Source organism: Mauremys mutica, chromosome 17, assembly GCF_020497125.1.
Source record: "Mauremys mutica isolate MM-2020 ecotype Southern chromosome 17, ASM2049712v1, whole genome shotgun sequence".
NCBI classification, from domain to species: Eukaryota; Metazoa; Chordata; order Testudines; family Geoemydidae; genus Mauremys; species Mauremys mutica.
The window spans coordinates 28,405,650-28,431,668 of record NC_059088.1 but is presented as its reverse complement, the minus strand read 5'-3'; the positions used below and the strand labels follow the sequence as shown (position 1 = coordinate 28,431,668).

The 26,019-nt window shown below is 69.3% G+C and overlaps 2 protein-coding genes across 2 annotated transcripts in view; both read right to left on the bottom strand.

The window, feature by feature from the left end:
• Window positions 1–1,735: 1,735 nt before the first annotated feature.
• On the bottom strand, window positions 1,736–12,652 carry SLC27A3 (solute carrier family 27 member 3). Its single transcript, XM_044991349.1, has 10 exons — window positions 12,165–12,652; window positions 8,276–8,485; window positions 7,565–7,723; window positions 6,107–6,231; window positions 5,385–5,579; window positions 5,183–5,273; window positions 4,911–5,109; window positions 3,589–3,686; window positions 3,250–3,380; window positions 1,736–2,629 (listed from the first exon to the last, which is right to left on the bottom strand). The coding sequence occupies exons 1-10, from the start codon at window positions 12,637–12,639 to the stop codon at window positions 2,453–2,455; spliced, it is 1,860 nt and encodes a 619-aa protein (XP_044847284.1). The 5' UTR covers window positions 12,640–12,652; the 3' UTR covers window positions 1,736–2,452.
• Window positions 12,653–16,523: 3,871 nt separating this feature from the next.
• INTS3 (integrator complex subunit 3) overlaps window positions 16,524–26,019 on the bottom strand; it is a 65,191-nt gene continuing 55,695 nt past the window's right edge. The window contains exons 26-30 of the mRNA XM_044992025.1: window positions 23,004–23,171; window positions 19,185–19,285; window positions 18,574–18,646; window positions 18,053–18,209; window positions 16,524–17,608 (exon numbers count right to left, since the gene is read on the bottom strand). Coding sequence (XP_044847960.1) covers window positions 17,531–17,608; window positions 18,053–18,209; window positions 18,574–18,646; window positions 19,185–19,285; window positions 23,004–23,171 — 577 coding nt within the window. The 3' untranslated portion in view covers window positions 16,524–17,530. The remainder of the gene's footprint in view (window positions 17,609–18,052; window positions 18,210–18,573; window positions 18,647–19,184; window positions 19,286–23,003; window positions 23,172–26,019) is intronic.

Here is a 26,019-nt window from a genome sequence, read left to right as displayed (position 1 = left end):
CAGGGAGCCGCTGCCCCCCCCCCGCATTAGCTGCACTCCGAGCCCCCGCGGTTACCCAGGGAGGCGCCCCCCCCATCCGCGCCCCATTCACGGTGTCACTTTCACAAGCTGTCGGCTCCATTCTCCGCAGACAAAGGGGCGCAGGGGGCCGCTGGTCCCTTTATGGCGGGGGTGGGGGCGGGCTGCCCACCGCCCCCTCCCTGTGCCCCTCACCCTGGCTTCTGGGAAGCGGGGCGGGGTGTGTGCGTGGGAGGGGGGATCATCCCCCCCCCCGGCTCCCTGCTCTACCCCCCCCCGCCGGCTTTGTTTATAGGTAGGACCTACACTAAGTGCTGCCGCTGGAGCAGGCGCCGTTTGGGGGTTCGGGGGAGCCCCTAGAGAGGGATAAAGGACGGGGGGGTCCATGCTGCCCCCCCCGTCCCTGGGGCCCAGGCTGCGCCGCCGGGGCCGCTGGTGAATGTCAGTGATCTGCCCCCCCCACCCCCCGCCGGGAGGATGGGGGGGGCTGCCGAAAGCTGGGGGAGGGGAGGGCTCCGCTGCCCCCCAGGCCTCAGCGCCGCGCCCCCTTGCCACTGAGCGGGGGGCTGAGGTGTCCCCTGTGCCGGGGGGTCTCCCCCCCCCAAGGGCTTGGAGGGAACCGGCCCTGGTGGCTCCAGCCAGGCCTGAGTCACGCAAAGGGGCGTCGCTGCCCGCGGGGGGGGGGCGAGCCGGGGGGCCCCGGCGGAGCCGCAGCTCAGTTGTTCCAACAGTAACAACCCCCCCGCCCCCCTCAGGGCCAGGGCCAGGGCGCCCCCAGGAATAAGATGCTCTGGGGGGCGAGCAGGGACCCCCCCAGGAGGGGCAGGTTCCTCTTCCCTCCCTTTGGGGACAGCGGGGCTCATGCCAGCAGCTTTACCCTTGGGGCGGGGGGGGGGTTCGTGTCTGCTTCCTCGGCCCCCCCCCATTGGGGCTGCCACAGGGGAGAGGCCATAGAATATCGGGGTACCCGGCCTGGAGACCCCCCCTGCAGCCTGCAGGAGTCCGAACAGCTGGGGGGGTGGAAGGGGGGAGGGGGACACGCCCGGGGGCTGATCTGGGGCTGGCCGAGGGCCACGGGGCCTTGGCTCATTCCTGTCTCCAGTGGCAGAGAGTCCCCCAGGGCGGACGCAGCGGCCAGGCCCAGTGCACATGCAGGGGCTGGGGGGCTCCAGGGAGCCCTAGGGGGCCCCCAGCAGGGCCCAGCCCTTGTGTCTATCAGGCTGCCCGGGCCGTGGGGGAGGGGATTGTGCCCCACGGACCAGGGTGCAACCGACTGCCAGGGGCCAGCCCAGGGCAGATTCAATGCGCAGGTGGGTCCCTGGAACATGGGGGCAGGGGGGGACCTGCCTGTCCTGCCCCCCACAAGGCCAAGGCCAGAGCCCGGAGCCAAGGGGGGAGGTGCAGGTGCCCAGGAAGAGGCTCTGGGCTGGGTCTGGGCCCTTCCTGGGGCAGCCCCCGGGGCCCTACACCGACCCCCAGCCGATGAACCCTGCAGAACTGACGCACCCCAGGCTGCCCAGCCGCAGCAGTGGGGTCAGAGCGCCCCAGTGCCAGGGGGAGATGCTGGGGGGGCGGGGGGGCTCCCAGCTCCAGGGGCAGGGGGGGCACAAGAGAGCAACACGCTTTGCTAAAAATGTTTTATTTGCCAAAAGGTATAAAAAGTACAAACTCCCCCCAGCCCCCCCCTCCCCACCCCCGGGGGCAAAGGCCCCCCCCCCCCCGCTGCCTCCTCGGGCAGGCTCGGGCCCTGCCTGCCCATCTCGCACTCGGAACAGCCCAGCCAGACCCAGGCCGGGGAGGCAGGGCCGTTCTCCCCGGCTGGGAGCTCAGGGACCAGCCCGAGGCCACCCCAAGTCATGGTGGAGGCAGGATTCGAATCCAGCTCCCTGGACTCCCCGCCCGCTGCGTGACCCTGCGGCGCGCAGGCAGCTCCCCCAGCCCCAAGGCCCAGGGCAGGGAGCCCGTCCGGAGCCGAGATCCTGTGGGGGGGGGGAGCTGCCCCCGAGGGCGGGGAGGGGGGATGCAGGACACGGCCCAGCACATCCCATGGCGCCGCCCTGCTGGAGACAGGCACGGGTGAGCCAGGACGAGACGGCCGAGCTCCCGGCTTCCAGCCCCCTGGGGCACAGGAGTGGGGTGTGCGCAGGGTGGGGGGGGCAGGAGGTGTGGGGGGGTGACACATGGGGCGCAGTGGGGAGGGAGCTGGAAGGACCAGGGGCTGCAACGTGGGGAAAATCCTGCAGCCGCTGAGCCCTGTTCCCCCCCTCCCGGGGCAGGCAGCACCCCAGAGCCCTGGCCCATCAGCTCAGCTGCCTGAGCACCCAGAGACTACAGCTCCCAGCATGCAATGGTGCTGAGCTGTGCATGCTGGGACACGTAGTCTCCCCAGGTGACCCCCAGCCAGAGGGAGCCCGAGGGGGGTGGGGTGGGGGGGTTATATCCGGACAGCCCCCGAGACGACGCCCTCCCAGAGCCGCGGGGTCAGGGGCACGTAGGCCTCCGAGGCGTCGTCCAGCAGGTACAGCGGGTCCGGGAGGCGCGTGGGGTCGCAGCCCTCGCTGGCCAGACGCACCTTGTGCTGCTTGAAGGTCTGTGTCATCTCCAGGTGGTCCTGCCGGGGAGACGCGTCAGAGCTCGGCCGGGGGTGTGTGTGTGTGTGCAGGGATGGGGCGGGGGGGCTGCTGGAGGCAAGGGAGGCAGAGCTCCTGGGTGCAGGTGCCAGAGGCTGGGGGCTCCTGCTGGCAGACACCCCCCATCTGGATTCCTGGGTCTTTGCTCAGGTCCTTTAAGCTGCCAGAATCTGCCCCCTCCCCGCACCTTGAATGGCCTGAGCTGTTGTGCTGGGTGCCCCGGGGGGGGGGGGGCACTCTGGCAATTCGGGGTGGGAGGGGCAGTTGCTATGTGTTGTCTGGGGCTTTAATGAGGTGTCCCCTCCAGCTCCCCCTGGATTTGGGATGTTTGTCACTTCCTGTCCCAAACAGCCCTCACGCCTCACCCCAGAGTCAGCTGCACCTCAGCCCCAGGTGAGGGATCCCTGTACAAACAGCCCTCACGCCCCACCCCAGAGTCGGCTGCATCTCAGCCCCAGGTGAGGGATCCCTGTACAAACAGCCCTCACGCCCCACCCCAGAGTCAGCCGCATCTTTCCCCAGGGTGTCATTTCCAAGCCTTTGATGGGGAGGCTGGCGGTGTTTGCCCCCCCCCATGGCCCTGGTGCCCGGCGGGCGTTACCTGGACTCTCAGGAAGCGGGGCCGGGCGTAGGGGGGCAGGAACTCCACCACGTGGCTGTACAGCTGGGCCCCATCCAGCTCGCAGCCCGGCCGCAGGACAATGGCGGCCATCCCGGCACGGCCCTCGTACCCTGGGGGAGAGGGGGAGCAATGAACCCCGGGGGGGGCTCAGACTCTGCTGGGTGAGGGGAGGAGACAGAAGGGACAGAACCTCCCCCCCCCGACATTCTCCCACTGGGCTCCAGGAGGCAGCTGTACCCCCCGCCCCGCCCCAGCTTCCCGTTTTCCTGGGGAGCCCCTGGCAGCGGCCTGCAGGGGAGGGGGCGGCGGGGGGGGTACCTGGCACGGCGACCCCGTAGACACTGACTTCCTGCAGCGAGTCCAGCGCGGCCAGGGCCTCGGCCACCTCCGTCGTCGCGACGTTCTCACCTTTCCACCTGGGGGCAAACGCGGCCTGAGCGGGGCAGAGCCCGGCCCCCGAGCCCGGCCAAGCCCCGAGCCCCGGCTCTGCGGGACCCCCGCGGGGGATGGGCAGGTGGCCATGGGAGAAGCACACGGACCTGCCAGGCCCGGTTCTGGGCCCGCCTGGGCCAGGGCCCTGCGCTCAAGGCCGAACCCAGCAGCCCGGTCGGGCCCCAGACGGGCAAACACCAGCGGCTCTGGGTCCTGCCCTTTGGGGGGCTGGGTTCCCGGGCTCCAGCTGTGCAGAGCCCTGCAAAGGGCTCCCCAACCTGCACCGGGAGGGGGCTCTCTGGAGGGGGGCTGGCTGCCCGGGGGGGTGTCTGGGGCTGCCCGGGGGGCTGTCTCTGGAGGGGGGGCTGGCTGCCCGGGGGGGTGTCTGGGGCTGCCCGGGGGGGTATCTCTGGAGGGGGGGCTGGCTGCCCGGGGGGGTGTCTGGGGCTGGCCGGGGGGGGTGTCTCTGGAGGGGGGGCTCGCTGCCCGGGGGGGTGTCCTGGGCTGCCCGGGGTGGTGTCTCTGGAGGGGGGGCTGGCTGCCCGGGGGGGTGTCTGGGGCTGCCCGGGGGGGGGTGTCTCTGGGGGGGGGGGTGGCGGCCCGGGGGGGTGTCTGGGGCTGGCCGGGGGGGGTGTCTCTGGGGCTGCCCGGGGGGGGTGTCTCTGGAGGGGGGACTGGCTGCCCGGGGGGGTGTCCTGGGCTGGGGCTGCCCGGGGGGGGTGTCTCTGGGGCTGCCCGGGGGGGGGTGTCTCTGGAGGGGGGGCTGGCTGCCCGGGGGGGTGTCTGGGGCTGCCCGGGGGGGCTGGCTGCCCGGGAGGGGTGTCTCTGGGGCTGCCCGGGGGGGTGTCTCTGGAGGGGGGGCTGGCTGACCGGGGGGGGGGGTCTCTGGGGCTGCCCGGGGGGGTGTCTCTGGGGCTGCCCGGGGGGGCTGGCTGCCCGGGGGGGGGTGTAGCTGGGGCTGCGCGGGGGGGGGTGGATCTGGAGGGGGGGCTGGCTGCCCAGGGGCGGGTCTGGGGCTGCCCGGGGGGGCTGGCTGCCCGGGAGGGGTGTCTCTGGGGCTGCCCAGGGGGGGTGTCTCTGGAGGGGGGGCTGGCTGCCCGGGGGGGGTGTCTCTGGGGCTGCCCGGGGGGGGGGGTGTCTCTGGGGCTGCCCGGGGGGGGTGTCTCTGGACGCCGGGAGGGTCGGGGGTGTCCCTGTAGTTCTGGTACCTGTAGGTGTCCCCGGTACGGTCCCGGAAATACACAAAGCCAGCGGCGTCCTGGGCCATGAGGTCGCCCGTGTTGAAGTAGGCGTCTCCCTCGGCGAAGACCCCGCGCAGCAGCTTGTGCTCCGAGAGCTCCCTGCCCCCCGCGTAGCCCAGGAAGGGGTTCTGGGGGGTCACCGGCGCGATCAGCAGCCCCGTCTCGCCTGTGGGGGGCAGCGGTGAGCAGGGGCCTCAGCTGGCCAGTTCCCCCCCCTCCAGCCAGCCCCTGCCGCTCACCTGGGCCGACCCGCTGGCACCACCCGGCCGCGTCCCGCACCGGTGCCCCCTGCAGCAGGTCGTAGCGCACCAGCTCGAAGGGGCAGAAGAGCTGAAAGAGGCGCAGAGAGTCAGAGACCCCCCATGCACTGTCCCTGATCCATGCCCGGCTGGTGCTCCTCACTCCCGACCCGCAGCCCCCCGCCCGCGCTGCCCCGCTCACCCTGTAGAGGAAGCTGCCGCGGCCGACCGCCCCCAGGGTGCTGGTGTAGTTGAAGAAGGTGACGTTGCCCTCGGTCATGCCGTAGGTCTCCACGATGCGGACGTTGCCGAAGCGCCGCAGGAATTCGCGCCAGACGTCGGGCCGCAGCCCACTGCCCACGGCCAGGCGCAGGCCGTGCTCCTGCTGCCCTTCTCCCTGGGGGGGGGGGGGCTTTGGGTGAGTGTGGGATCGTCCCCCCCCCCCAGACCAGAGGTTAGTGCAGGGTCTGAACTGTTCAGTAACCGGCTTCCAGCCCCCCGCTCTAACCTCTGGAGCCCCCTCCCCTCCCCGAGCCAGGGAGAGAACCCAGGAGTCCTGGCTCCCAGTCCCCCCTGCTCCAACCACCAGCCCCCCCTCCTCTCCCAGAGCCGGGGAGAGAACCCAGGCATCCTGGCTCCTGCCCTGCTGCCTGCGCAAGGGTCTGTTCCTGGACCTGTCACTGCCATGCCTCGGTTTCCCCTCGTGGGCCCCAGTGGGGAGGAGAGTTTGTGCTCAGATGGTGCCTGCAGCTCTGGGATCCTGCTGTCCCTGCGCAGAGCAGCTGCCCCGTCCCACCCCAGGGCTGGGCGCACCACGCCGGGCTCAGGGGTCAGCACTGCTAAGGGGCAGCCCAGAGGGAAGTGGATCCAAGTCCCAGCAGGGGGCCCCCGGCCCCGCGTGGCCCCCCAGCTCCCAGCACTGACCTTGGGCTGGTTGACGAGGTAGCGGCACAGCTCCCCGATGTACTGGAACACGGTCACCCCGTAGTGCTGGCAGTCGCCCCAGAACTGGCTGGCTGAGAACCTCCTCTTCAGCACGCAGGTGGCACCTGGCGGGGAGAGCGAGGCCCTGCATAGCCACGGGCCGGGCGCGCCAACCCTCCCCTCAGGCCACAGCGACACCTGGCCACGGCAGCCAGGACGCCTGGGTTCTGTCTCCAGCTCTGGGAGGGGAGTGGGGTCTGGTGGGGTAGGGCGGGGGGAGGGGCTGGGAGCCAGGACGCCTGGGTTCTATCGCCAGCTCTGGCATGGAGTCCCAGCCTCTCTGGGTGTCTGTACCCTGCCTCCCTGGCGAGGAGCCCAGCGCCCTGGGACAGGCAAAGTGTCACTGATGTCTCTATGGTGACCTGCGGGGGCTGGCGCCCGGCAGATCCCAAGGCAGCCGGGGATGGATGCGCTGAGCTCAGTGGCCTCGCGTCTAATGGCTGCAGCACCGTCCCCCTGGCCCGGACGGGGCCTGAGGTCTATAGCCCCCCCCTTCCTGCTGGAATATGAGCCTCAAAAGCTTAAGAACATCTGAGCGGCCAGACGGGCTCAGACCGATGGTCCAGGTGCCCAGAGCCCCGTCTCCCGCCAGCAGCCGGTGCCAGGCGCGTCAGAGGGACGAAGAGACCAGGCCGAGTTTTGAGTGACCCAGCTGCCAGCCAGCCCCTGCCTCTGGCAGTGGGTGGTTTAGGGACACCCAGAGCAGGTGGTCGCACCCCTGCTCATCCTGGCGAACAGCCATTGGGGGACGTATCCTCCATGAGCTTGTCTCCTTTTTTGAACCCAGTTATATTTTTGGCCTTTCCAGCATCCCCCGGCAGCGAGTTCCACAGGTTGACTGTGTGGTGTGAAGAAGTATTTCCGGGTGTGTGTGTTACACCTGCTGCCTGCTAATGTCATTGCGTGACCCCTGGTTCCTGTGTTCCGTGAAGGGGTAAATGACACTTCCCTAGTCACTTTCTCCAGCCCAGCCATGATGTGTTAGATCTGTCACGTCCCCCCCTTCGCCGGCTCTTTTCCAGACTGAGCAGTCCCATCGCTGCTCAGACAGGAGCCGTTCCAGCCCCGAGCGTGGCGTCGCCTCCAAGTCTAAGGTATCTGGCCTGAGATGGGCCGACCTGACCCGCAGGCCGTGTTCCTGGCGTGGGAGTCCCAGCATTTCTGCATTGGCCTTGTGATATTTCTGACTTATCGTCTGTCCCTTTCCCCACACCGTTCGCGTCTCTGCCTCGCTGCACACGGAGCAGATGCTCTCGGGAGCTCCCCCCGCAGCGCTGGCCCCTCTCGCCTGCGTGGGAACAGCCCATCAGACCCCCCCACCGGGCACGGACAAGCCCCCCCAGCAAGGGGCAGCCCAGACCCGCCAGGCCCGGAGAGGCCCCCTGCTGCCCAGCTCACCGATCCCGATGCAGCCGACGATGCCCAGCAGGGAGCCTGACATGTGGTACAGGGGCAGCGCCACGTAGATCACGTCCTCGCTGGAGGCCCCCACCAGGCGGTAGAAGCCCAGGCACATGATGCACTTGAGGTGGCTGATGCGGGCAGCCTTGGGCAGCCCTGCAGCGGGGGGAGATGGGGATCACTCCGTGCCCAGGGTCCTGGCTCCCCTGTGAGGCCCCCCGAGCTGGGCACACCCCACACCCTGGCTCCCCCCCCCCCTCGGGAAGCCCCACAACCGTCGCTCCCCTCGGGCCCTGCTCAGCAGCCAGGCCCAGCAGCAATGCCACGGAGTGGTCTGCGTTTAAACCTCCCCATCCCCTCACAGCTGCAGGGCCAGGGGCCCCGAAGCCCCACCCTCCTGCCGCCCCCCATTGTTCATCCCGGCCCCGCAGCCACCTGATGCCAGGAGCTCCCCAGACGCAGGGAGAAGCCAGAGCAGGGAGCCCTGCGCTTTGCCAGGCGCTGCCCTGCACTGGGGCACGGAGCCGGCACAGCCCCCGGGCCCCTGAACCGGGCCCTGCTCCCACGACCTCGGGGCTTGGGAAGGGGCGGAGGCAGCAGGCGCCGGAGAGAGACAGGCAGGCCCTTTCCAAACACCCCCCCCCTCGGCCAGCTCTGCGGATGCCCCTCACTCCAGACCCGCAGCCCCCGCCCTGCGGGGAGCCCCACCTGTGGTGCCCGAGGTGAAGATGTACAGGCAGGTGTCCATCATGTCCTTGGGCGTGGATAAGTCTGAGGGCACCGGCTCGTCGGACGCCTCCTCCATCAGCTCCTGCAGGCTGGTGGCCCCCGGCGGGCAGGGCCCCGGGCCCAGCACCCACACCACGATGCCCAGCTCCTGCAGGGTGGGCAGCAGGGGCTCCACAGCTTCATACAGATCTGTGGGGAGGGGAGGGCATGAGCTCCTGGGCAGGGCCGTCTGGTCACCCTGGGGTGCAGCACCCAGCATGGGGGGGGCGCAGGAGGCTGCTGCCAGATGGCCACAGTCACGGCCGGCTGGCGCTGCCCCAGACGGGGCCTCCTTCACCCCACCCAATAACTGCAGCAGACAACGCCCCATTCACAGGCCTCTGCGGTGCCCGTCGTTAAGGGGAAAGGAGAGTAACGAGCCATGGGGGGGCGGAAATGGCACCATGAAGCAGTGATGGACGGCCGGGAGGAGCCGGACCCAGACGGGGGGAGGGACGGGCCGTCTCCCAAGGGCAAGGAGAGAGGCTGCGCTCGGAGCAGCAATGGGCAGGCGCCGTATGCCAGGGACGAGGGGCTGGGCAGGCGAGGGGGCCGGGGAGAGGACCCCGCAGCCAGGCACCGCCCCGGGCTCGAGAGCCCACCAGCAGGACAGGGGCCAGGCCGGAGACAAAGGCTTCTCCCCTCTAAACCCTCTGCCCTGGCTGGCGCACTGCAGGCCCAAGGGCACGTCGCTGATTTGCACTGGCTCGGGGCTAGACCTGGCGGTTCCTGGCCCCGAGGGGCGTGAGGTCGGGATCCAGGCTGCCCCCAGCAGAAGAGCTGTGTGTTTCTCGTGAGCCCCCCGGCACGGAGTTCAGCTGCCAGCCAGGCAGCGTCCGCGCCCGTCTCAGCCGTGGCAGGGTTTGCCCCCACCCCGCTGAGGATGCCGAATTGTCACCAATTAAATCATAATTAAAGCCCTGGAGCGGCAGCAATTACTGTGATGACTTCCAGCTCGTTAGGCAATGCCAGAGGGTGGCTCGGGCCAAGCGCCATCTTGCTGCGTTAATTACAGTTATTCCAGTTGTCCGTGTGAACCGAGCTGGGGGGGTCTCGGCTGCCGGGCAGGGCAGGGCTCTGCAGAGGGGCGACACAATCGCTCCTGGCCCGGCTCGAACGTCAGGAGGGTGCCCTGATGTCAGACCCAAATGCCAGGCGGCCCCCAGGGATGCCCACGGCAAACACCACATGACTCTGCCCTGCCCCGGCCGGCTCATCCCAACGCCCCTCACCTGGCACGTCCTGGCCAGGCCCCCCAGGCACCAAATTCCCCTCGAAACCAGCTCCCCTCCCCCGTCCATGCCCCCTGCAGACACAGAGCCCCCAGCGCCCCAGGAACAGGAGCACTAACGAACCACGTGACGCCTGCGACCCACAGCAGCCCCAGGCCCAGCACGGCCAGCGCAGCGCTCGGGACCTGCTCTGTGCTGGGCTCGGGGAGCCCTGGGTCCAAGGAGCCGGGCTGCACCTCCACCCACTTGGGGCTCTCAGCTTTAAGGAAGTGAAACAACATGGCTGGGGCCCATCTGCCAGGAAAAACTTCCTATTGCCACAGCACTGCAGCTGGCGGGGAGGGGCGTGGAGGGGGGGGAGGGGCACACTGGAAAACTTGCCTCAAACTTATTTTAAAAAGTTTTTCCAGTCCAGCCTGGCAACAAGTTTGCAGAACTGGCGTTAACAAGAGCCGCCGAACCGGGCCCGGCCCCGGGGGGCTGCCCGGCCCGAGCCATGGAGCCGGGCCTGGTCCCGGGGAGGTTGCAGGGCCCTGTCGGGCTGGGTGCTGAACAGACAGAGCCAGTGCCCGTCCCCCATGGCACTGGGACTTTGCAAACATGGCAGCACATAGGCCAGATCCCTGCCCATGGTGACCAGCGAGGAGGTTGCCTCTGTATCTGGGGCCTTCGGGCAGCCAGGGACACATGAGAGACCTGCCAGCCCCACTGGGTGTCACAGGCCCTGGGGGCGATGTCCGGAGCACCTGGCCCCGCAGGAGCTGGGGCTTTCAGAGCCACGCCAAGGAGCCGCCGCAGGCAGGGGATCGGTTCCCAGCCAGCCCACGGGCAGCAGAGCCGGCAGGAGCTTTAATGCGGAGCTTTCAGGCCAAGGGTTTCACACGGGCCTGGTGATTTCGGGGCCCAGCTTGGGAGGCCGCACAGGGAGCAGCGCTGACTCCACTTGGGAGCCAAAGGCCCCGCTGGAAGCGCTGGCTGGAGACCCTGCCTGCTCCACCTCTCAGGCCTAGCACAGCAGCGGTGCCGGGCTCATGGGTCACGGCCCTCGCCCGCCCCCACTTCGTTACCGAAAACTGTCCCCAGCTGGAGCGAAGTGTCATGGCACCGAGAGGGCCCCAGAGCGCCCAGCATTCGCCCCTCACTTGGGGTGAGATTTCCAAGGGCCGAGCACCCAGCCCCTGCCCGGCACCCAACACCTCCCTGGCACCCAGCGCGCTGGGCTCTCTGCAAAGCCTGGCCCCAACTGCTCCCATGTTGGGGGTTGGGGGCTGACACCCAGGGCCACTGGGGAGGAGCCAGTCCAGTCCCGTCCCCCAGCCAGGCCGCTGGGCGCAGAGGCAGCTGCCCAGGGCCCCGAGTGGGTCGCAGCAGGAAGCCGAGTCCTGTGGTGCGGGTGGGGGGGGGGCAGCTCTTTGCAACCCATAACCCCCAGACCGGGCGGGGTTTCCTGTCCCAGCCCGATGATCCTTTGGGTGACGCTAGTTTATCAAGTGACACAATCCAGCGCCCCCCCGGCCAGTTCCTCCATCCTCCCGTGCGCCCCGGCCCCTCCGGTTCCCCCCGTGCGCCCCCCGGGTATCCCCGTGCGCCCCGGCCCCGCGGGTTCCCCCCGTGCGCCCCCCGGGTATCCCCGTGCGCCCCGGCCCCTCCGGTTCCCCCCGTGCGCCCCCCGGGTATCCCCGTGCGCCCCGGCCCCTCCGGTCCCCCCCATGCACCCCCCGGGTATCCCCGTGGGCCCGAGCCCCACCGCTTCCCCCCGTGCGGTGCGCCCCCCGGGTATCCCCGTGCGCCCCGGCCCCGCGGGTCCCCCCCGTGCGCCCCCCGGGTATCCCCGTGCGCCCCGGCCCCTCCGGTCCCCCCCGTGCGCCCCCCGGGTATCCCCGTGCGCCCCGGCCCCTCCGGTTCCCCCCGTGCGCCCCCCGGGTATCCCCGTGCGCCCCGGCCCCTCCGGTTCCCCCCGTGCGCCCCCCGGGTATCCCCGTGCGCCCCGGCCCCGCGGGTTCCCCCCGTGCGCCCCCCGGGATCCCCCGTGCGCCCCGGCCCCGCGGGTTCCCCCCGTGCGCCCCCCGGGTATCCCCGTGCGCCCCGGCCCCGCGGGTTCCCCCCGTGCGCCCCCCGGGTATCCCCGTGCGCCCCGGCCCCGCGGGTTCCCCCCGTGCGCCCCCCGGGTATCCCCGTGCGCCCCGGCCCCTCCGGTTCCCCCCGTGCGCCCCCCGCGTATCCCCGTGCGCCCCGGCCCCGCGGGTTCCCCCCGTGCGCCCCCCGGGTATCCCCGTGCGCCCCGGCCCCTCCGGTTCCCCCCGCGTGCCCCCCCCGTATCCCCGTGCGCCCCGGCCCCTCCGGTTCCCCCCGTGCGCCCCCCGGGTATCCCCGTGCGCCCCGGCCCCGCGGGTTCCCCCCGTGCGCCCCCCGGGTATCCCCGTGCGCCCCGGCCCCTCCGTGCGCCCCCCGCGTATCCCCGCGCCCCCCGGCCCCGCGGGTTCCCCCCGTGCGCCCCGCGGGTATCCCCGTGCGCCCCGGCCCCGCGGGTTCCCCCCGTGCGCCCCCCGGGTATCCCCGTGCGCCCCGCGGGTTCCCCCCGTGCGCCCCGCACTCACCGCGCGCCACCAGCAGCGCCCGCGCCCCGCAGCCGCGCAGACAGTGCAGCAGCGCCCCGCGGCGCAGGGCGGTGCCCAGGAAGGCGGGCACGGCCCCCAGCATGGCGAGCCCCAGCCAGCCCCACACGAAGCCGGGCTCGTTGCCCACCAGCAGCGCCACGGTCTGGCCGGGCCGCAGGGGCCCCCCGGGGCCGCGCCAGGCGCGCAGCGCGTTCGCCACCCGCCGGCTCGCCCGCGCCGCCTGCCCGTAGCTGACGCGCTGCCCCTCGAAGCGCAGGAAGAGCCGCTCCGGGGCCGCCCGCGCCAGGCCGGCGAAGCGCTGGGCCAGGCTGGAGCCCGCGGCGCCCCGCAGCACCCGGCGGCGGCACCGCAGCGCCCGCAGCAGGAACCGCGCGTCCGCCCACAGGTGCGGCCAGAGCAGCCGCTGCAGCCACAGGAGCGCGGCCGCGGCCACCGCCGCCCCGGCCAGATACATGGCGCCGCCGCCGGAGCCGGGCTGGGGCTGGGGCTGGGGCTGGCTGGGCGCGGGGGCGCGCGGGGGCGGGGCAGGAGCCTGCGCGCCCCCGGCAGGAGCTGGCGCGGGAGAGGGGCCCCGTGGTTGGGCAGGGGCCTGGCGCCGCGCCGGGGCGCGGTGCCCAGCTGCGGAGTGGGGAGCAGCGGGGAGCCCCCCGGGGACCCCGGCAGTGCCAGCCCTGCCATAGCCCCCTGCACGTACACTGCAACCCGGACACCCCCCTGGCCAGTGCCCCCTGGAGCAGCGGGGAGCCCCCCGGGGACCCCGGCAGTGCCAGCCCTGCCATAGCCCCCTGCACGTACACTGCAGCCCGGACACCCCCCTGGCCAGTGCCCCCTGCGGGGCTCCCCCGGCCACGGCGCCCAGCTGCGGTTCCAGGGAAACAAGACTCCACTTTCCACGCCCAGCAGAGAGGGCAGGAAAAGCCAGCGGGGTCACCCACAAACCCGACCCCACCCGGCCTGGAGCCCAAACCCCGCTTGGCTGCTGGGGTCCTGCCCGCTCCCACGTCCTTCTCCCCAGCCTGGCTGAGCCCTCCATGGGCGTCTCCCTCCGGGGCGCTGGCAGGGCCTCCCTGCAGCCCTCGCTCCATTAGACCAGAGAGTCCAGAGCTCTGCTCTGTGCCTGCGCCCAGGCGCCCCCGCTCCGTCCCTGCCTGGTACTTTCTTCTCCCGAGGCCCTGCCCTCTCCTCCCTGGCAGCTGCCCACATGGGCCAGTCAGGCTCCTGGGTAAGCCACACGCGGCACACGGGGCAGGGGCTGCTGGAGTCCGGCGCAGGACCTGGGACTTCGGCCTGACCTGCCTTTAAGCACACAGCCCGAGGCCCACGATTTCCAGCATGCACAGGGGTCTCCTGCCCCCTTACAGCACAGACACCGTGCAGTGACCCATGTGAGGCTGGCTGCAGGGAGACCTTTCAGATCCCCAGACCCAGGGGATCCCTGTAACCCCTCTGCCCTCGGCCACCAGGAGCTCAGCTCAGGTACTAAACACAGGCACGATGGGGAAGGATTTGGCCACTGTGGAGATGGGGCCATGTGTCACGGAGTGTGGGGGAGTCAGGTCTTGCACCCCCGGACTCCCTGCCGATTCACCAGGACTCTCAGCCAGCCAGTAAAGCAGAAGGTTTATTTAGGCGACAGGAACACAGTCCAACACAGGTCTTGCAGGCACAGATAACCGGATCTCCCCGGTTAAGTCCATCTTGGGGCCTCCCGGCCCCCCTCGGGGATCAGAGCCCGGTCTCCCTGCCTCCCCTCTGTTCCCCAGCCAACTCCCATCTGCCACCACCCTCCGGCCCCTCCTCTCTCCTCAGCTCCTCTTCTTTGTCTCTCCACTGGCCAGAGGTGTAATCTCCCCTCCCCCAGGCCTAGCTCCTCTTACAGTCTGAAAACCTGCTCTGCCTCTTTCCCGGGCCAGGGGGTCACCTGAGCCCTTTGTCTCCAACACCTCTAGCCCGCACCTTTGCAGGGAGGGGCCCGGCCCTCAGTTGCTAGGAGACAGAGCTTCAGGCATTTGGCTGCATGGCCTGTTGCTGCTAGATACTTAGGAAGTGTCCCCAGCCCCCAGTGCGAACAGTCCCACTTCGTCACCCCGTGCCAGACTCTCGCCCCCTCTGCCCAGCACCCGGCAAGCTCCTGCTATTTAACCTCCCGCCAGTTGCTTTAGCATCGCTCGGTGTTTGGCTGGGCAGGGGGTCGCCCAGGCATGGACGGGAGGGGACACGGCGCCCGACTCTCACACCGAGGGGAGAAGAACCCCACCTGCGAGTCAGCGGAAAGGGGGGAACGTTTCCCCAGCTCACGCCCAGCCGGCCTGGGGGCTCCATGGCAAAGTGCAGGGTTCCCATGGCTTTTCCTAATGGGAGCCCCGTGAAAAACCTCTGGGTGGCCGCAGCGAGCTGCCCACGCCTGGGAACGCAGACCTGACTCCATGCTGCCGCGCTGGGCTCTGCCTCGTGGAGCCGGGTGGCCAAGTAGCCCCTGTGGGAAGCGGAGGGGGCACTGCGAGGGCTCGGGGCCAGGCGCACGCTGGGGGAGCTAGACCAAGGCCCTGCACACATGGCCGCCCTCGGCCCCGCGTTGTGCCGTGCCCCCGCCTGCTGGCGCGTCTACGCCTCTCCCCTGCCAGGCGGTTTCAAGCAGCTTGTGCAGCCCCTCCCCAAGGCAGACGCTGTGCAGAGGGCCACGGCCACCCCCCCCCCCCCGTCCCTGCCCTCAGTCTGCCCAGGTCTAGGCTCCTTTCTGCACAGGGCCGACAAGCTGCAGCTCGCTCCCTCCTTGGCGGGCGGGCGGGGGAGCTTCGGAGCAGGCAGCGCAGGGGGTTTTTCCTGCCGCGCTCCCAACATCTGCTGCTCGAAGGGGAAACGCACGTGGGGCGGGCGCCAGGCTTGCTGTGGCTTGGAGCTCAAACCAGAAGAAATAGGGGAAAGGTTAGGCGGCTTCCACAGCTGGAAACAGCGCGAGCGGCCCTGAGCCAGCGGCAGCCCCGGCTGGGGCCTGATCGCAGGGACGGGGCTGCACCAGGCCCCACAGGCCTAAGAACCACCCCAGACCAGGCCAGTTGTGTTCCCTCCCTGCCCCACGGCCCAGAGTCTCCTCGTACCCAGGCCCACCACTGCCCCGCTGCTCCCCATGGCCGGGGCAGGCCCTGCGCAGCCCACACCGGGAAGGGGCAGGGAGCTTGGCACGTTCTTCCCCTTGGCAGCCTGGCTGGGCAGTGCTGGCCCATGCGCTCAGTGACAGCAGGGCTAACAACGGGGCTATGGCCAGCTGCCCGAGGATTGGGCCGGGGGCACCACAGGGGCCTGCCCCATCTCAACCCACCACACAGCAAGGAAGCAGCAATACTCACAGGCCGGGCTCCACGCAGTGCAGTGCCCGCCGAGGCGCCTCCACGGGGCACAGGGAGCTCTGCCCTGGCCGATCCTGGCACTTCTACACCGCGTGCCACTGCAGCAGCTTGGCCCCTGTGCATTTCAAACCCGGGCAGCAGTGGCAAGGGGTCAGAGCAGGACACTGGGAGCCAGGACTCGGTTCTCTCCCAGCTCTGGGAGGGAAGTGGGGTCTAGTGGTTAGAGCAGGGGGGCTGGGAGCCAGGACTCCTGGGTTCTCTCCCAGCTCTGGGAGGGAAGTGGGGTTTAGTGGTTAAAGCAGGGGGGCTGGGAGCCAGGACTCCTGGGTTCTCTCCCGGGCTCTAGGAGGGGAGTGGGGTCTAGTGGCTAGATCATTGGGGGGGGGGAGGGCTGGGGGCCAGGACTCCTGGGTTCTCTCCCTGGCTCTAGGAGGGGAGTGGGGTCTAGTGGTTAGAGCAGGCCAGGACTCCTGGGTTCTGTCCCTGGCTCTGGGAGGGGAGTAGGGTCTAGTGGTTAGTGCAGGGGGCTGAGAGCCAGGACTCCTGGGTTCTGTCCCCAGCTCTAGGAGGGGAGTGGGGTCTAGTGGTTAGAGCAGGGGGCTGGGAGCTAAGACTCCTGGGTTCTGTCCCTGGCTCTGGGAGGGGAGTGGGGGTTAGTGGTTAGTGCAGGGGGGCTGGGAGCCAGGATGACTTTTGTTCCCAGCTCTGGCACGGCCTCTCTGCGTGACCTTGGGCACGCCTCCGTGCGTGTGTTTCCCGGCGAGGACAATACTCGCCTGGTTCCAGGGGCCGGGTCTGCAAGGCAGCAGGAAGCGGCTGCTCTGCAGGGGGAGGGGGGCGGACGGTTGGCTGACCACGGGAACCACCAAAGCTTTGGAGGGCAGAAAAGAGCCATTCACTTGAATGCCCGGCCAATGGGGTCTCCCCAGGCTCAGCCAGAGGCAGACGATGCCCGTCCCTGCGCCAGCCACTGCCGCGCCCACGCACACACCATCAGGCAAGATGGGCACTTTGTAAAAAAACATCTGAGTTTTATTTTAGTTTTAAAAACACTTTAAAAGGCGAATCTCTCTGGGGAAAAAGCTTTGACTCTCCAGCCTTGCGTCCGGCCGCCCGCCTGTGAACAGTTCTGCCGAGCAGGCGCCTTCTGCACCGGTGCGGCCTGTCGGGTCGGGTTTGTGCTCTGCTCCTCCTCCCAGCTTGGGGGGCTTGGCTTGCAGGGAAGAGATTGGGGGGCAGGGCTGCTCATGGGGTTTGGCTCTTTTCGGACTCCCAGCTCCAGCTCGTCCCGCCAGCAGCGAATGGGCTCCGGGTGCTGGTCTCTGCCCCGCTTTCCTGGGCAGTGCCCGCTCCATGGCAGAAGCTAAAGGCTGCATGCGGGGCCAAGGCTCTGGATTGTGGTGACAATCACAGGTGGGAACTAAGCCAGCATGGCCAGGCAAGGGTGGGCAGGTGCCCCAGGCCGTGGGCTGCCCTGGCACAGGTAAGCCTGGGGTTCCCTGCTGGTCTGCCCCCTCCTGGAAGCGTCTCGGAGCAGCAAGCCAGTTCTCACTATTTATTTACATTTCTTATATGAAAATAGGAGGCCTTTGCTCTGCAGCCTGTCTGGTTTCCTGTCCAGCCCCTGGCACGCAGGGGCTTGGCACACCTGCTGCTGAAGTCTCCCCGGCTGCCCCGTCTCGGGGACTCAGGGCCGTGCCCCTCGGCCTGGCACCCAGCTGCCACGGAAAGAGGCGCTCACTCCAGCCGCTCACCCCACAATTCCGTTCGAAAGGGACTCGGACGTCAGCCCGGTGGGGCCGGGTGGCGCCGCTGGCAGGAGGCTGCAGTCGTGTGGTGGGTGCAGCCGCAGACAGACAGCATGCGCCTCGCTCACCCCCAGCCTGGGGACCGCTTTGCCCAGCTGCTCCACAACCACCAGGGGTGGCTGCTGCTGCTTTGCAGGGACTTCCAGAGCCACCGCGGGCCAGGGTGGAGCTGGGCACGGGGCCACGCCCCTCAGTCACTGTCCGAGCCCACGGCGGACGAGCCTTTCCGTTTCCGTTTGGTGGGTTTCGGCTTGGTGTCCTCTTCCTCCTGAAAGGGAGAGCAGGGGGCAGCCGTCACGGGCACTGCCGGGCCGGGTGGGGTGGGGATCACTGGCCATGTCGGGAGGCGGGTGGGGGGACGGCAGGGCCCGGTTGGGGGCTGGCGGCTGTCATGGACACTGCCAGGCAGGCAGAGGGCCAGGGCCGGGTGGGGATGGCCCTCTGCGGGTGCTGCCAGTGAGGCTGAGGTCAGTCGGATCCTTGCCCCACTGCACAGGGCTGTGGCAGAGCTGTGTGGGCGGCATGGCTGAGGGCAGTGCCCACCTGTCCCCACCAGAGGAAGAAGGGACAGGGCGGCAGGAGCCAGGAAGAGCACGGGGACCCCGCGGAGAGCCGCAGCCCTGCCCCAGAGCCCGGTGGGGCGAGTACTCCGGGACGTGGCCAGACGTCCCTCGCCCCAGCTCTCCGGAGGGCCCCGGGGGGTGGCACTCACCGAGGCGCTGCTGGAGGCAGACTCCTCCTCGTTGTTGGCTGGCTGGGCGGCGTTCTTCCGGCTGCGGGGGCTGGACAGCGCGGCCTTCCTGCGGCTCTTCGGGGGCTTGCTGGAGGAGTCCTCGTACTCCTCGGCCAGCGAGAAGAGGTCGCTGAACCTGGACCGAGAGCAAGCGGGGGTCAGGCTCTGGGCACCCCCAGCCCCACCCCACAGATGCTCTAGCTGCACACTCCCTGCGTCTGCTCAGACCCCATGGGCCTGGGCCTCCGCCAGCCCAGCGCTGCCCCGGCTCTCCGGACACCCCCCGTCACCCCTGCCTGCCCTGGGGGACAGGCTGTGCGAAGCCCCAGCCTGCGTGAAGCCGGGCGCAGGCTGGTTCCTGCCTGGCTGCAGGAGGGGGCCTGGGCTGGAACGTGCAGCTCCAAGTTTACTGCTGAATCCCGCGACCCAGTGCGCTCCCGGCACACCCCACTGAGCCACCCCGGGCCCAGCCAGTGGGGCGGTGACGTGGCTGCACTTACTTCATCTTGTGGGCTTCGTCGCAGCTGGCCTGGACGTGCTGCAGCGCCTGCAGGATCGGCGTTTGGCTGAAAACTGGCAGGCAAGGAGAGGAGAGGCCAGTCAGAGCCCTACCCTGCCGGCCCCACTGCTGGCCAGTGGCCTGGAGCAAGCCCTTCTCCCTGGCTGAGTCCCACCCGTCCCATCTCTGCGCCTCGGCTCCCCACGCGCGCGGTGCTGGGTAACTGCGGAGGAGGGGGGGGCCAGCCCCACGGCGCAGAATCCCAGCCCAGCGGGTGAAGGAAGGATGGCCAGGTGAAGGAGGCAGCACCAGAGGCCAGAGCCTGTGGACTGCTGGGCCCCTCCCAGTCTCTGCTGACCCGAGCCAGGCTGGGGCCAGCGATTCCATGGCGGAAGAAGGGGAGGGCAGTGCCCCTCCAGCCATGGGGCTAAGAAAGGAGACCCCGCAGCACCCCTGCCCATCACCCCAGCAACGTGTTTGTACAGCACGGAGAACAACAGGGCCCCTGGACCCTGACGGCCACGCCCCATCCCAGGCACCCAGGAGCGACCATGCTGCCAACCTCCCCCAGCCCCGTCGGAGCCCCCCTCCCGCCGGGCACGGCCCACGTACAGTTCTGTTTGGTATTGGTCAGGTTGAGCCGGAGGTTGTCCAGGTGCTCCAGGATCTGCTCTAGTGTCAGCTGGGCCAGTTTGCTACTTGAGCTGCGCAAGCTGAGGACAGGGCAAGGGAGGCAGTTAGTCCCTGGGCGGCCCCGGAGCCACCCACTCTCCCAGAGCGCCGTGGGGATCCCCCCTCTGCCTTGGGGGCCCCTCCATTGCCAGGAAGCTGGCTCTGCTGGGGAGGACAGGCCATGGCAGAGCAAGCCCCCGGGGGCAGGCGTAGCGCCCCCACCCCACCCTCTTGGGGGACGCCAGGCTGCTCCCTGGCAGCTCAGATCCCAGGGCGCTGCAGAAGCCCCAAGGCAGGGGGGGAGGCGGGCTCAGTACCTGGCATGACATCAAGCCCAGGGCTTGGCCTGTGAAGCTGGGGTGCCTGGAGGCTCTTCTGATCCCAAACCTCATGCAGCCCCAGAGGCCACTCCACCCAGCAAGCATGGAACCAATCCTGCGCCTGGCGCGGCAGCAGCGCCCCTGTGCTCAGAGCCAGGCTGCGGGGAACGCGGTGTCCTCGCAGGGCCAGTGCGCCGGGCATCAGCCGCAGAGCTTGTTAGCTGGGATTAGAACGGCCGACTTATTGGGCCCGGAAAAAATGAAGAGAGCCCTGGTGTTCACCTATCAAATGCTGCTAATTAACGAGGGGAAATGGAACCGAGCGGATGGAGCTGGAGATTTCCACAGGAACCGCTCCTCGGGGGGAGGGAATGGAGGGGGGGGCCCTGTCTTTTCATAGCCGTACAGCCCCTAGCTCAACAGGTCCCTGAGCGGGCGGCCTGGAGCCTCTGCGCTAGACCCTGAACAAGGCTCAAACGAGGGGAGAACTGGGAGCTTGTATCTCCTGCCCCCGCAGCACAAACACCGCGCCCTGGCCCTGCCGCCAGGCCCCTCAGAGCCGGGCCTCGGCCCCGCCGCCAGGCCCTCCCGAGTCGGGCCCCGGCCCTGCTGCCAGACCCCCTCAGAGCCGAGCCCCGGCCGCGCCGCCCGATCCCCCCAGAGCTGCGCCGCCAGGCCCCCCCAGAGCTGCGCCGCCAGGCCCTCCCGAGTCGGGCCCCGGCCCTGAAGCCAGACCCCCTCAGAGCCGAGCCCCGGCCGCGCCGCCCGATCCCCCCAGAGTCGGGCCCCGGCCGCGCCGCCAGACCCCCTCAGAGCCGGGTCCCGGCCCCCCCAGAGCCGAGCGCCGGCCGCGCCGCCCGATCCCCCCAGAGCTGCGCCGCCAGGCCCCCCCAGAGCTGCGCCGCCAGGCCCCCCCAGAGCCGGGTCCCGGCCCTGAAGCCAGATCCCCCCAGAGCCGGGCCCCGGCCGCGCCGCCAGGCCCCCCCAGAGCCGGGCCCCAGCCCCGCCGCCAGGCCCCCCAGAGTCGGGCTCCGGCCCTGACCCGGCCCCCAGAGCCGAGCCCCGGCCGCGCCGCCCGATCCCCCCAGAGCCGGGCCCCGGCCGCACCGCCAGGCCCCCCCCAGAGCCGGGCCCCGGCCGCACCACCAGACCCCCCCAGAGCCGGGCCCCGGCCGCACCACCAGACCCCCCAGAGCCGCGCCGCCCGCTCCCCCCCGAGAGCCGGGCCCCGGCCGCGCCGCCCGACCCCCCCAGAGCCAGGCCCTGGCCGCGCCGCCAGGCCCCCTCAGAGCCGGGTCCCGGCCCCCCCAGAGTCGAGCCCCGGCCGCGCCGTCCGATCCCCCCAGAGCCGGGCCCCGGCCGCGCCGCCAGGCCCCCCCCAGAGCCGGGCCCCGGCCGCGCCGCCAGACCCCCCAGAGCCGCGCCGCCCGATCCCCCCCGAGAGCCGGGCCCCGGCCGCGCCGCCCGACCCCCCCAGAGCCAGGCCCCGGCTGCGCCGCCAGGCCCCCCCAGAGCCGGGCCGCCAGGCCCCCCAGAGTCAGGCCCCGGCCGCGCCGCCCGGCCCCCCCCGAGCCGCGCCGCCCGGCCCCCCCAGAGCCGGGCCCCGGCCCCCCCCGAGCCGGGCCCCCGCCCCCCCAGAGCCGGGCCCCGGCCGCACCGCCAGGCCCCCCCAGAGCCGGGCCCCGGCCGCGCCGCTAGGCCCCCCCAGAGCCGGGCCGCCAGCACCAGCCCAGGGACCATGCCCCGCACTGCAGGGAGCGGAGCCGGTCCAGTGCCGCTTCAGGACACTAGATGTCCCTTGTGCTCCAGGCAGAGCAGCACCCGCAGAGCCCTGGGAGGACAGCGGAGGGCACTGTTGTCCCCCAACAGAGACACCCCCAAGCCGCCTGCCAGGGGCTGGCCAGGGGGGTCGGCTCCGGGGAGCGGGACTGGACAAGGGCTGTTTCCCCGTTGCCCTGGCCCAGCTGGCCATTGGGGGCTTTCTGCGAGCCGGGTTTCATGGTTCTCAGGCCCCGGGCCAAGCGCCTGCTCTCAGCCTGCCTGAGACAGGGAGACAGAGCTCCCATGGGTGCTGCCAGCCTGCAGCATCTCTGTTAGCCAGGCCCTTTCTCCAGCGCTGGGCTTGGGGGACAGGAATCCCCAGAGCTCTTTGCCAGGCAGCTGGGCCTCTGCCCGCATGGGAAAGGCCAGGCTGGGGGTCCTGGGTCCCCACCCCGGGCCCAGCTCAGTGGGGCTGCAGGCCACGGCGGTGACGTGTCAGTTACACACGCATGCGCCACGGCCCCTTCGGCCGCCCTGGGGGAGCCAACGCAGCAGAGGAAACACCAGCCCGGCTCAGCACATACTGCTGGCAAGCCCAGCGCGTGCTGAGACACGGGGCACGGGAGAGGCAGCTGCAGGGCCCGGCGCCTGTGTCGTTCTGCGGGGAGTGTGGGCCAGTGCAGGCTGCTGCCAACGCAGACGAGCCTCGTCCCATCCTCACTTGCATGGGTTGGAGCATTTCACCGGATTGCAGAGCCCAGCCCAGCCCCTCAGCCCTGACATGCTGGGAGGAAGTGGCAATGTTCCTGCTGTGCTGAGTTCTGTGAATGCTGAGTGGGGAGCACTGACCTGGGAAGGTTGCAGGGGGGTTGGGACGGCCTGCACTGGGGAGGGGAGGTACCTGAGACCCCAGGAGGGGGGTTGGAGGCCAGGTGACACCTCTGCCCGGGACACTGGACAAAGGACAAAGGCTGGGGGAGGAGCCGGGGGAGGCAGAGTGAGTTTTCAGTTTGGAGCTGGCTGGAAAGAGGGAGGGGTGCCCCGACCAAGGGGGCTGTGGCCTCCCTGGGGCCCCAGATGGACCTAACTAAAGGGGGTCCTGTTGTCTGTACCACCAAGACCGGTCTTGGACTGTGTTCCTGTCGTCTAAATAAACCTTCAGGACACGCAGCCAGCCAGTAACAGGTGAATCGCAGGAAGCCGGGGGTGCAGGGCCTTGACTCCCCCACACTCTGTGACACTTGCCCCCCCAGCACCAGTCCTGGACCCCTCAACAAGCCCCGACACTCCCAACCCACCTGTGCACCTCAGCCCTGACCTGCAGCGCCCCCGGACAGTCCAGGCTCAGGCACAGAACTAATCTCCACCATGTGGTTGTTTTTGGTGACAACAAATATTCTCAAAGGACCGAGATCAACCAGCTCATTCCACCCATGCCTGCACTAGGCAACCTGAACCATGGTGTCCAGCAACAGCCTGGTGCGTTCACTCCCTGCGCAGCACCGGGCCCCCGGCCCCTCAACCCCGAGAGTGGCCTCTTGCCAGGATTACCCCACTTTCCGTGCAGGGCGCGTGGGGGACGTCTCCTCACCCAAAACAAGCATCCGTGGCCACCTGCCCAGGCCACAGGCTCCCTGAGGAGGGAGCTGCGGGAGAAGAGGGGCCCCCCACGCCTCACCTCTGGCGTTTCCGCGGCAGGCTGTTGTTCTTGATCAGCAGGGATTTGATGTGCTCCGCCAGCAGGTCGTCGTGTTTGATGCACCAGTGCCGCAGGATGCTGGTGGTGAACTGGTCGTCCGGATGGCAGGGCCGGCTCAGCACCATCTTCACCATTTCCTCGCTGGGCCTGCGGCAGGAAGGGAAAGGGGGGTGACGGAAAAGCCTCAGCACATCCAATCCCACTTCTGCCGCCATGAGTGAGACGCGGCAGGCGGCCGGCCCCCCTTGCCCATCACCATTGCTAGTTCCCTAGCCAGAGAGACAGGATTCGGCAGAAACCGCGGCGTGGCCCTCTGGCTCCGAGGTCCCAGGGCTCACCGGTGACGAGGCTGCCCCGCTCAGCTCTGGCTCCAGGACCTCCAGCGGGGCGGGGACCAGGTGCATTAGATACAAAGCTGTGTGGCAGGGAGCTCACCCAGCCCTTTCCCGGGATACGGAAGAGACCAGCCCCCATGGAGCAGCCTGGCACCTCCCCAGAGTCCCTGCGCCAGCCGCCTGCGTCGGCCTCGCTGCAACATGCTCCCACTGCCGCTCCTGTGCATTCTGGCACCGCGGGCCTGGGCTAATACCATTTAGAGCCGGGATCAGATTAGCCAGCTCCAAGTGCAGCATTAATGAATAGAAATAAATCGCTCTTCACTCAGCCGTGGGAGGTGAGCAGAGCAGGCAGAGATCAGTGTCCAGGCTGGGCTACTACTGTGCCGTGTGGGAGGCAGACGACGGGCGGCTCTCTGGCTCTGAGAGGTGCCCGGTGCCAGAAACGGCCCAGCAGAGCTCAGGCTGAGCAGGGCTGGGCCAGCACTGGCCTGGGAGAACGTCAGCGCTGCTGCTGCCTCGGGTGGCTCTTTTCTGGAGCAAAGGGGAGCATCTGGCTGCTGGTGGGGTGGCTCTGGAGGAGGTGTGACGAAGTGGGAACGTTCTTGCTGAGTTCTGTGAGTGCTGAGTAGGGAGCACCGACCTGGGAAGGTTGCAGGGGAGTTGGGACGGCCTGCACTGGGGAAGGGAGATACCTGAGCATGTAACCAGAGAACCCAGAGGGGGGCTGATGGCCAGGTAACACCACTGCCCGGAAACCTGGATAAAGGCTGGGGGAGGAGCCGGGGGAGGCTGAGTGAGGGGCTGGAGGGGGTTTCAGTTTGAAGCTGGCTGGAAATGGAGAGGGGTTCCCCGATGGGGCTTGGGCTTCCCAATGGGGCTGTGGCCTCCCTGGGGCCCCAGATGGACCTGACAGAGGGGGTCCTGTTGTCTGTACCTACAAGCCCTGCTTGGGACTGTGTTCCTGTCGTCTAAATAAACCTTCTGTGTTACTGGCTGGCTGAGAGTCCCGGTGAATCGCAGGAAGCTGGGAGTGCAGGGCCCTGACTCCCCCACCCTCCGCGACAGAGGCATCCACTCAGGTTAGTCACTAAGAATCCTAGTGCTCTCTGGTAAGAGTCCTGGCAAATTTCAACTCTAGGTAATTACCTCACAGCTGCCTCCTTCCTCCCCAGAGGTGGCTGCCTTGCAGTGGTGGTGCATGAAGCCCGCACAGTGTTTTGGGACAAGATTTGCTACAGGGGACGGTGCCGTTCTGCGGTTTGCTCAGCGGACGTCTCCTGCCCAGTGAAACCTGCCTGGGCACCCCCTGGGTAGGAGTCCCCCAGCGAGCCGGTGTTAGGGAGTTTCCAGTGAGCCGTTCTGATCCAGCACATTGGCACAGCCCCCCCGCTGAGAACAGAGCCCACCTGCCCGCGCCCGGCCAGGCTGGGGAGTGAGCCACACGGCCTCTCACAGGATGGTGTCATTCAGCCCCTCACTCCTGGCAGGGAGGAAATTACCACTGTCCCCATTTTACAGATGGGCAGACGGAGGCGTGGGGCAAAGTGACTGGCTAGGTCACACCGCGGGTCAGCTCTGAGCCAGGCCCCGACCCCAGGCCCCCTGCTCTGTGCCAGACGTGCTCAGCCCTAGCTGTGCCGTGCCTTGTCCTCAACCCTCCAGAAGAGACGCTGGGGGCAGGATGAGCCGTACCAGGCAGCAGGTCTGGTGCCAAGTAGGTGCCAGCCCCAGTGACACAGGAAGGGAGGAGATGGGTCCTGGCTGGTGGAGGCCAGGATGCCAACCAAGCCAAGCTTCCAACCTCCGCTGCATCCCCCAGCTGGCCCCTGCTCAGGTGATGACAGCATGGCAGGAACCCCTAACCCCCAGCCCCTCTGTGGGCACAGCGCAGGTAACCTCGGCGCCCCTTCCCTTTGGAGAGCGCCTCTCCCCGGTCCCGCCCGAGTCTCCCTGACCCGCCAAGCTGCCGCAGAACCGAAGGGCAGGGAGTGGGCAGCTGGGCTGGCACTAGGGTCGGGTCGGTCCCACGGGCTCCACGGGGCGTCCCTTGAGAAGCAGGCGAGAGGAATGTGATAACGCTTCCCCCGGGCTGGCCAGACTCACATTGCCAATCACTGCTGAGCAAGGGGGAGGGGACGCAGCCCGGGGGGGGGGCCTCTGCCCCCAGATAAAGCTGCTGCTGCCTCCACCTCCTCTGTGGCATGCGGGGCCCAAGGCGGGGGGTGGAGCGCTGGATGGGCTTTCATGGCACATGAAATATGGTTTTAATTCCCCTTCCTAAGCTGCCGTATCTGAGCAGGGCTCACTGAAGGCGGGAGGCGCTCTGAGCTCCCCTAACGCAGCGGCGATAAGCGCACGGCTGTTTGCCTTCCCACGCAGAGGAGACTGGGGACAAGTGTCGGATCAAATCCCCGACGAGAGAGAGCCGGGGGTGGAAAGCCCAAGGGACCTTTCAGGAGAGCGGCCCTGCAGCTTGGCCTGGGATCAGCCTCCAGGGCTGATTGCCCGGCCGATCCCCGTGAAGCCCAGCCTGCAGCACCCTGGCTATTCCAGCTCTCCCGAGAGGTCACTACGACCTGCTGGGAGCCTCTCGGGAGCAGGCCCTGCACATCAGCCAGGCAGGCGGGGCTCTGACGGGAAGGAAGGGCCAGACCCCC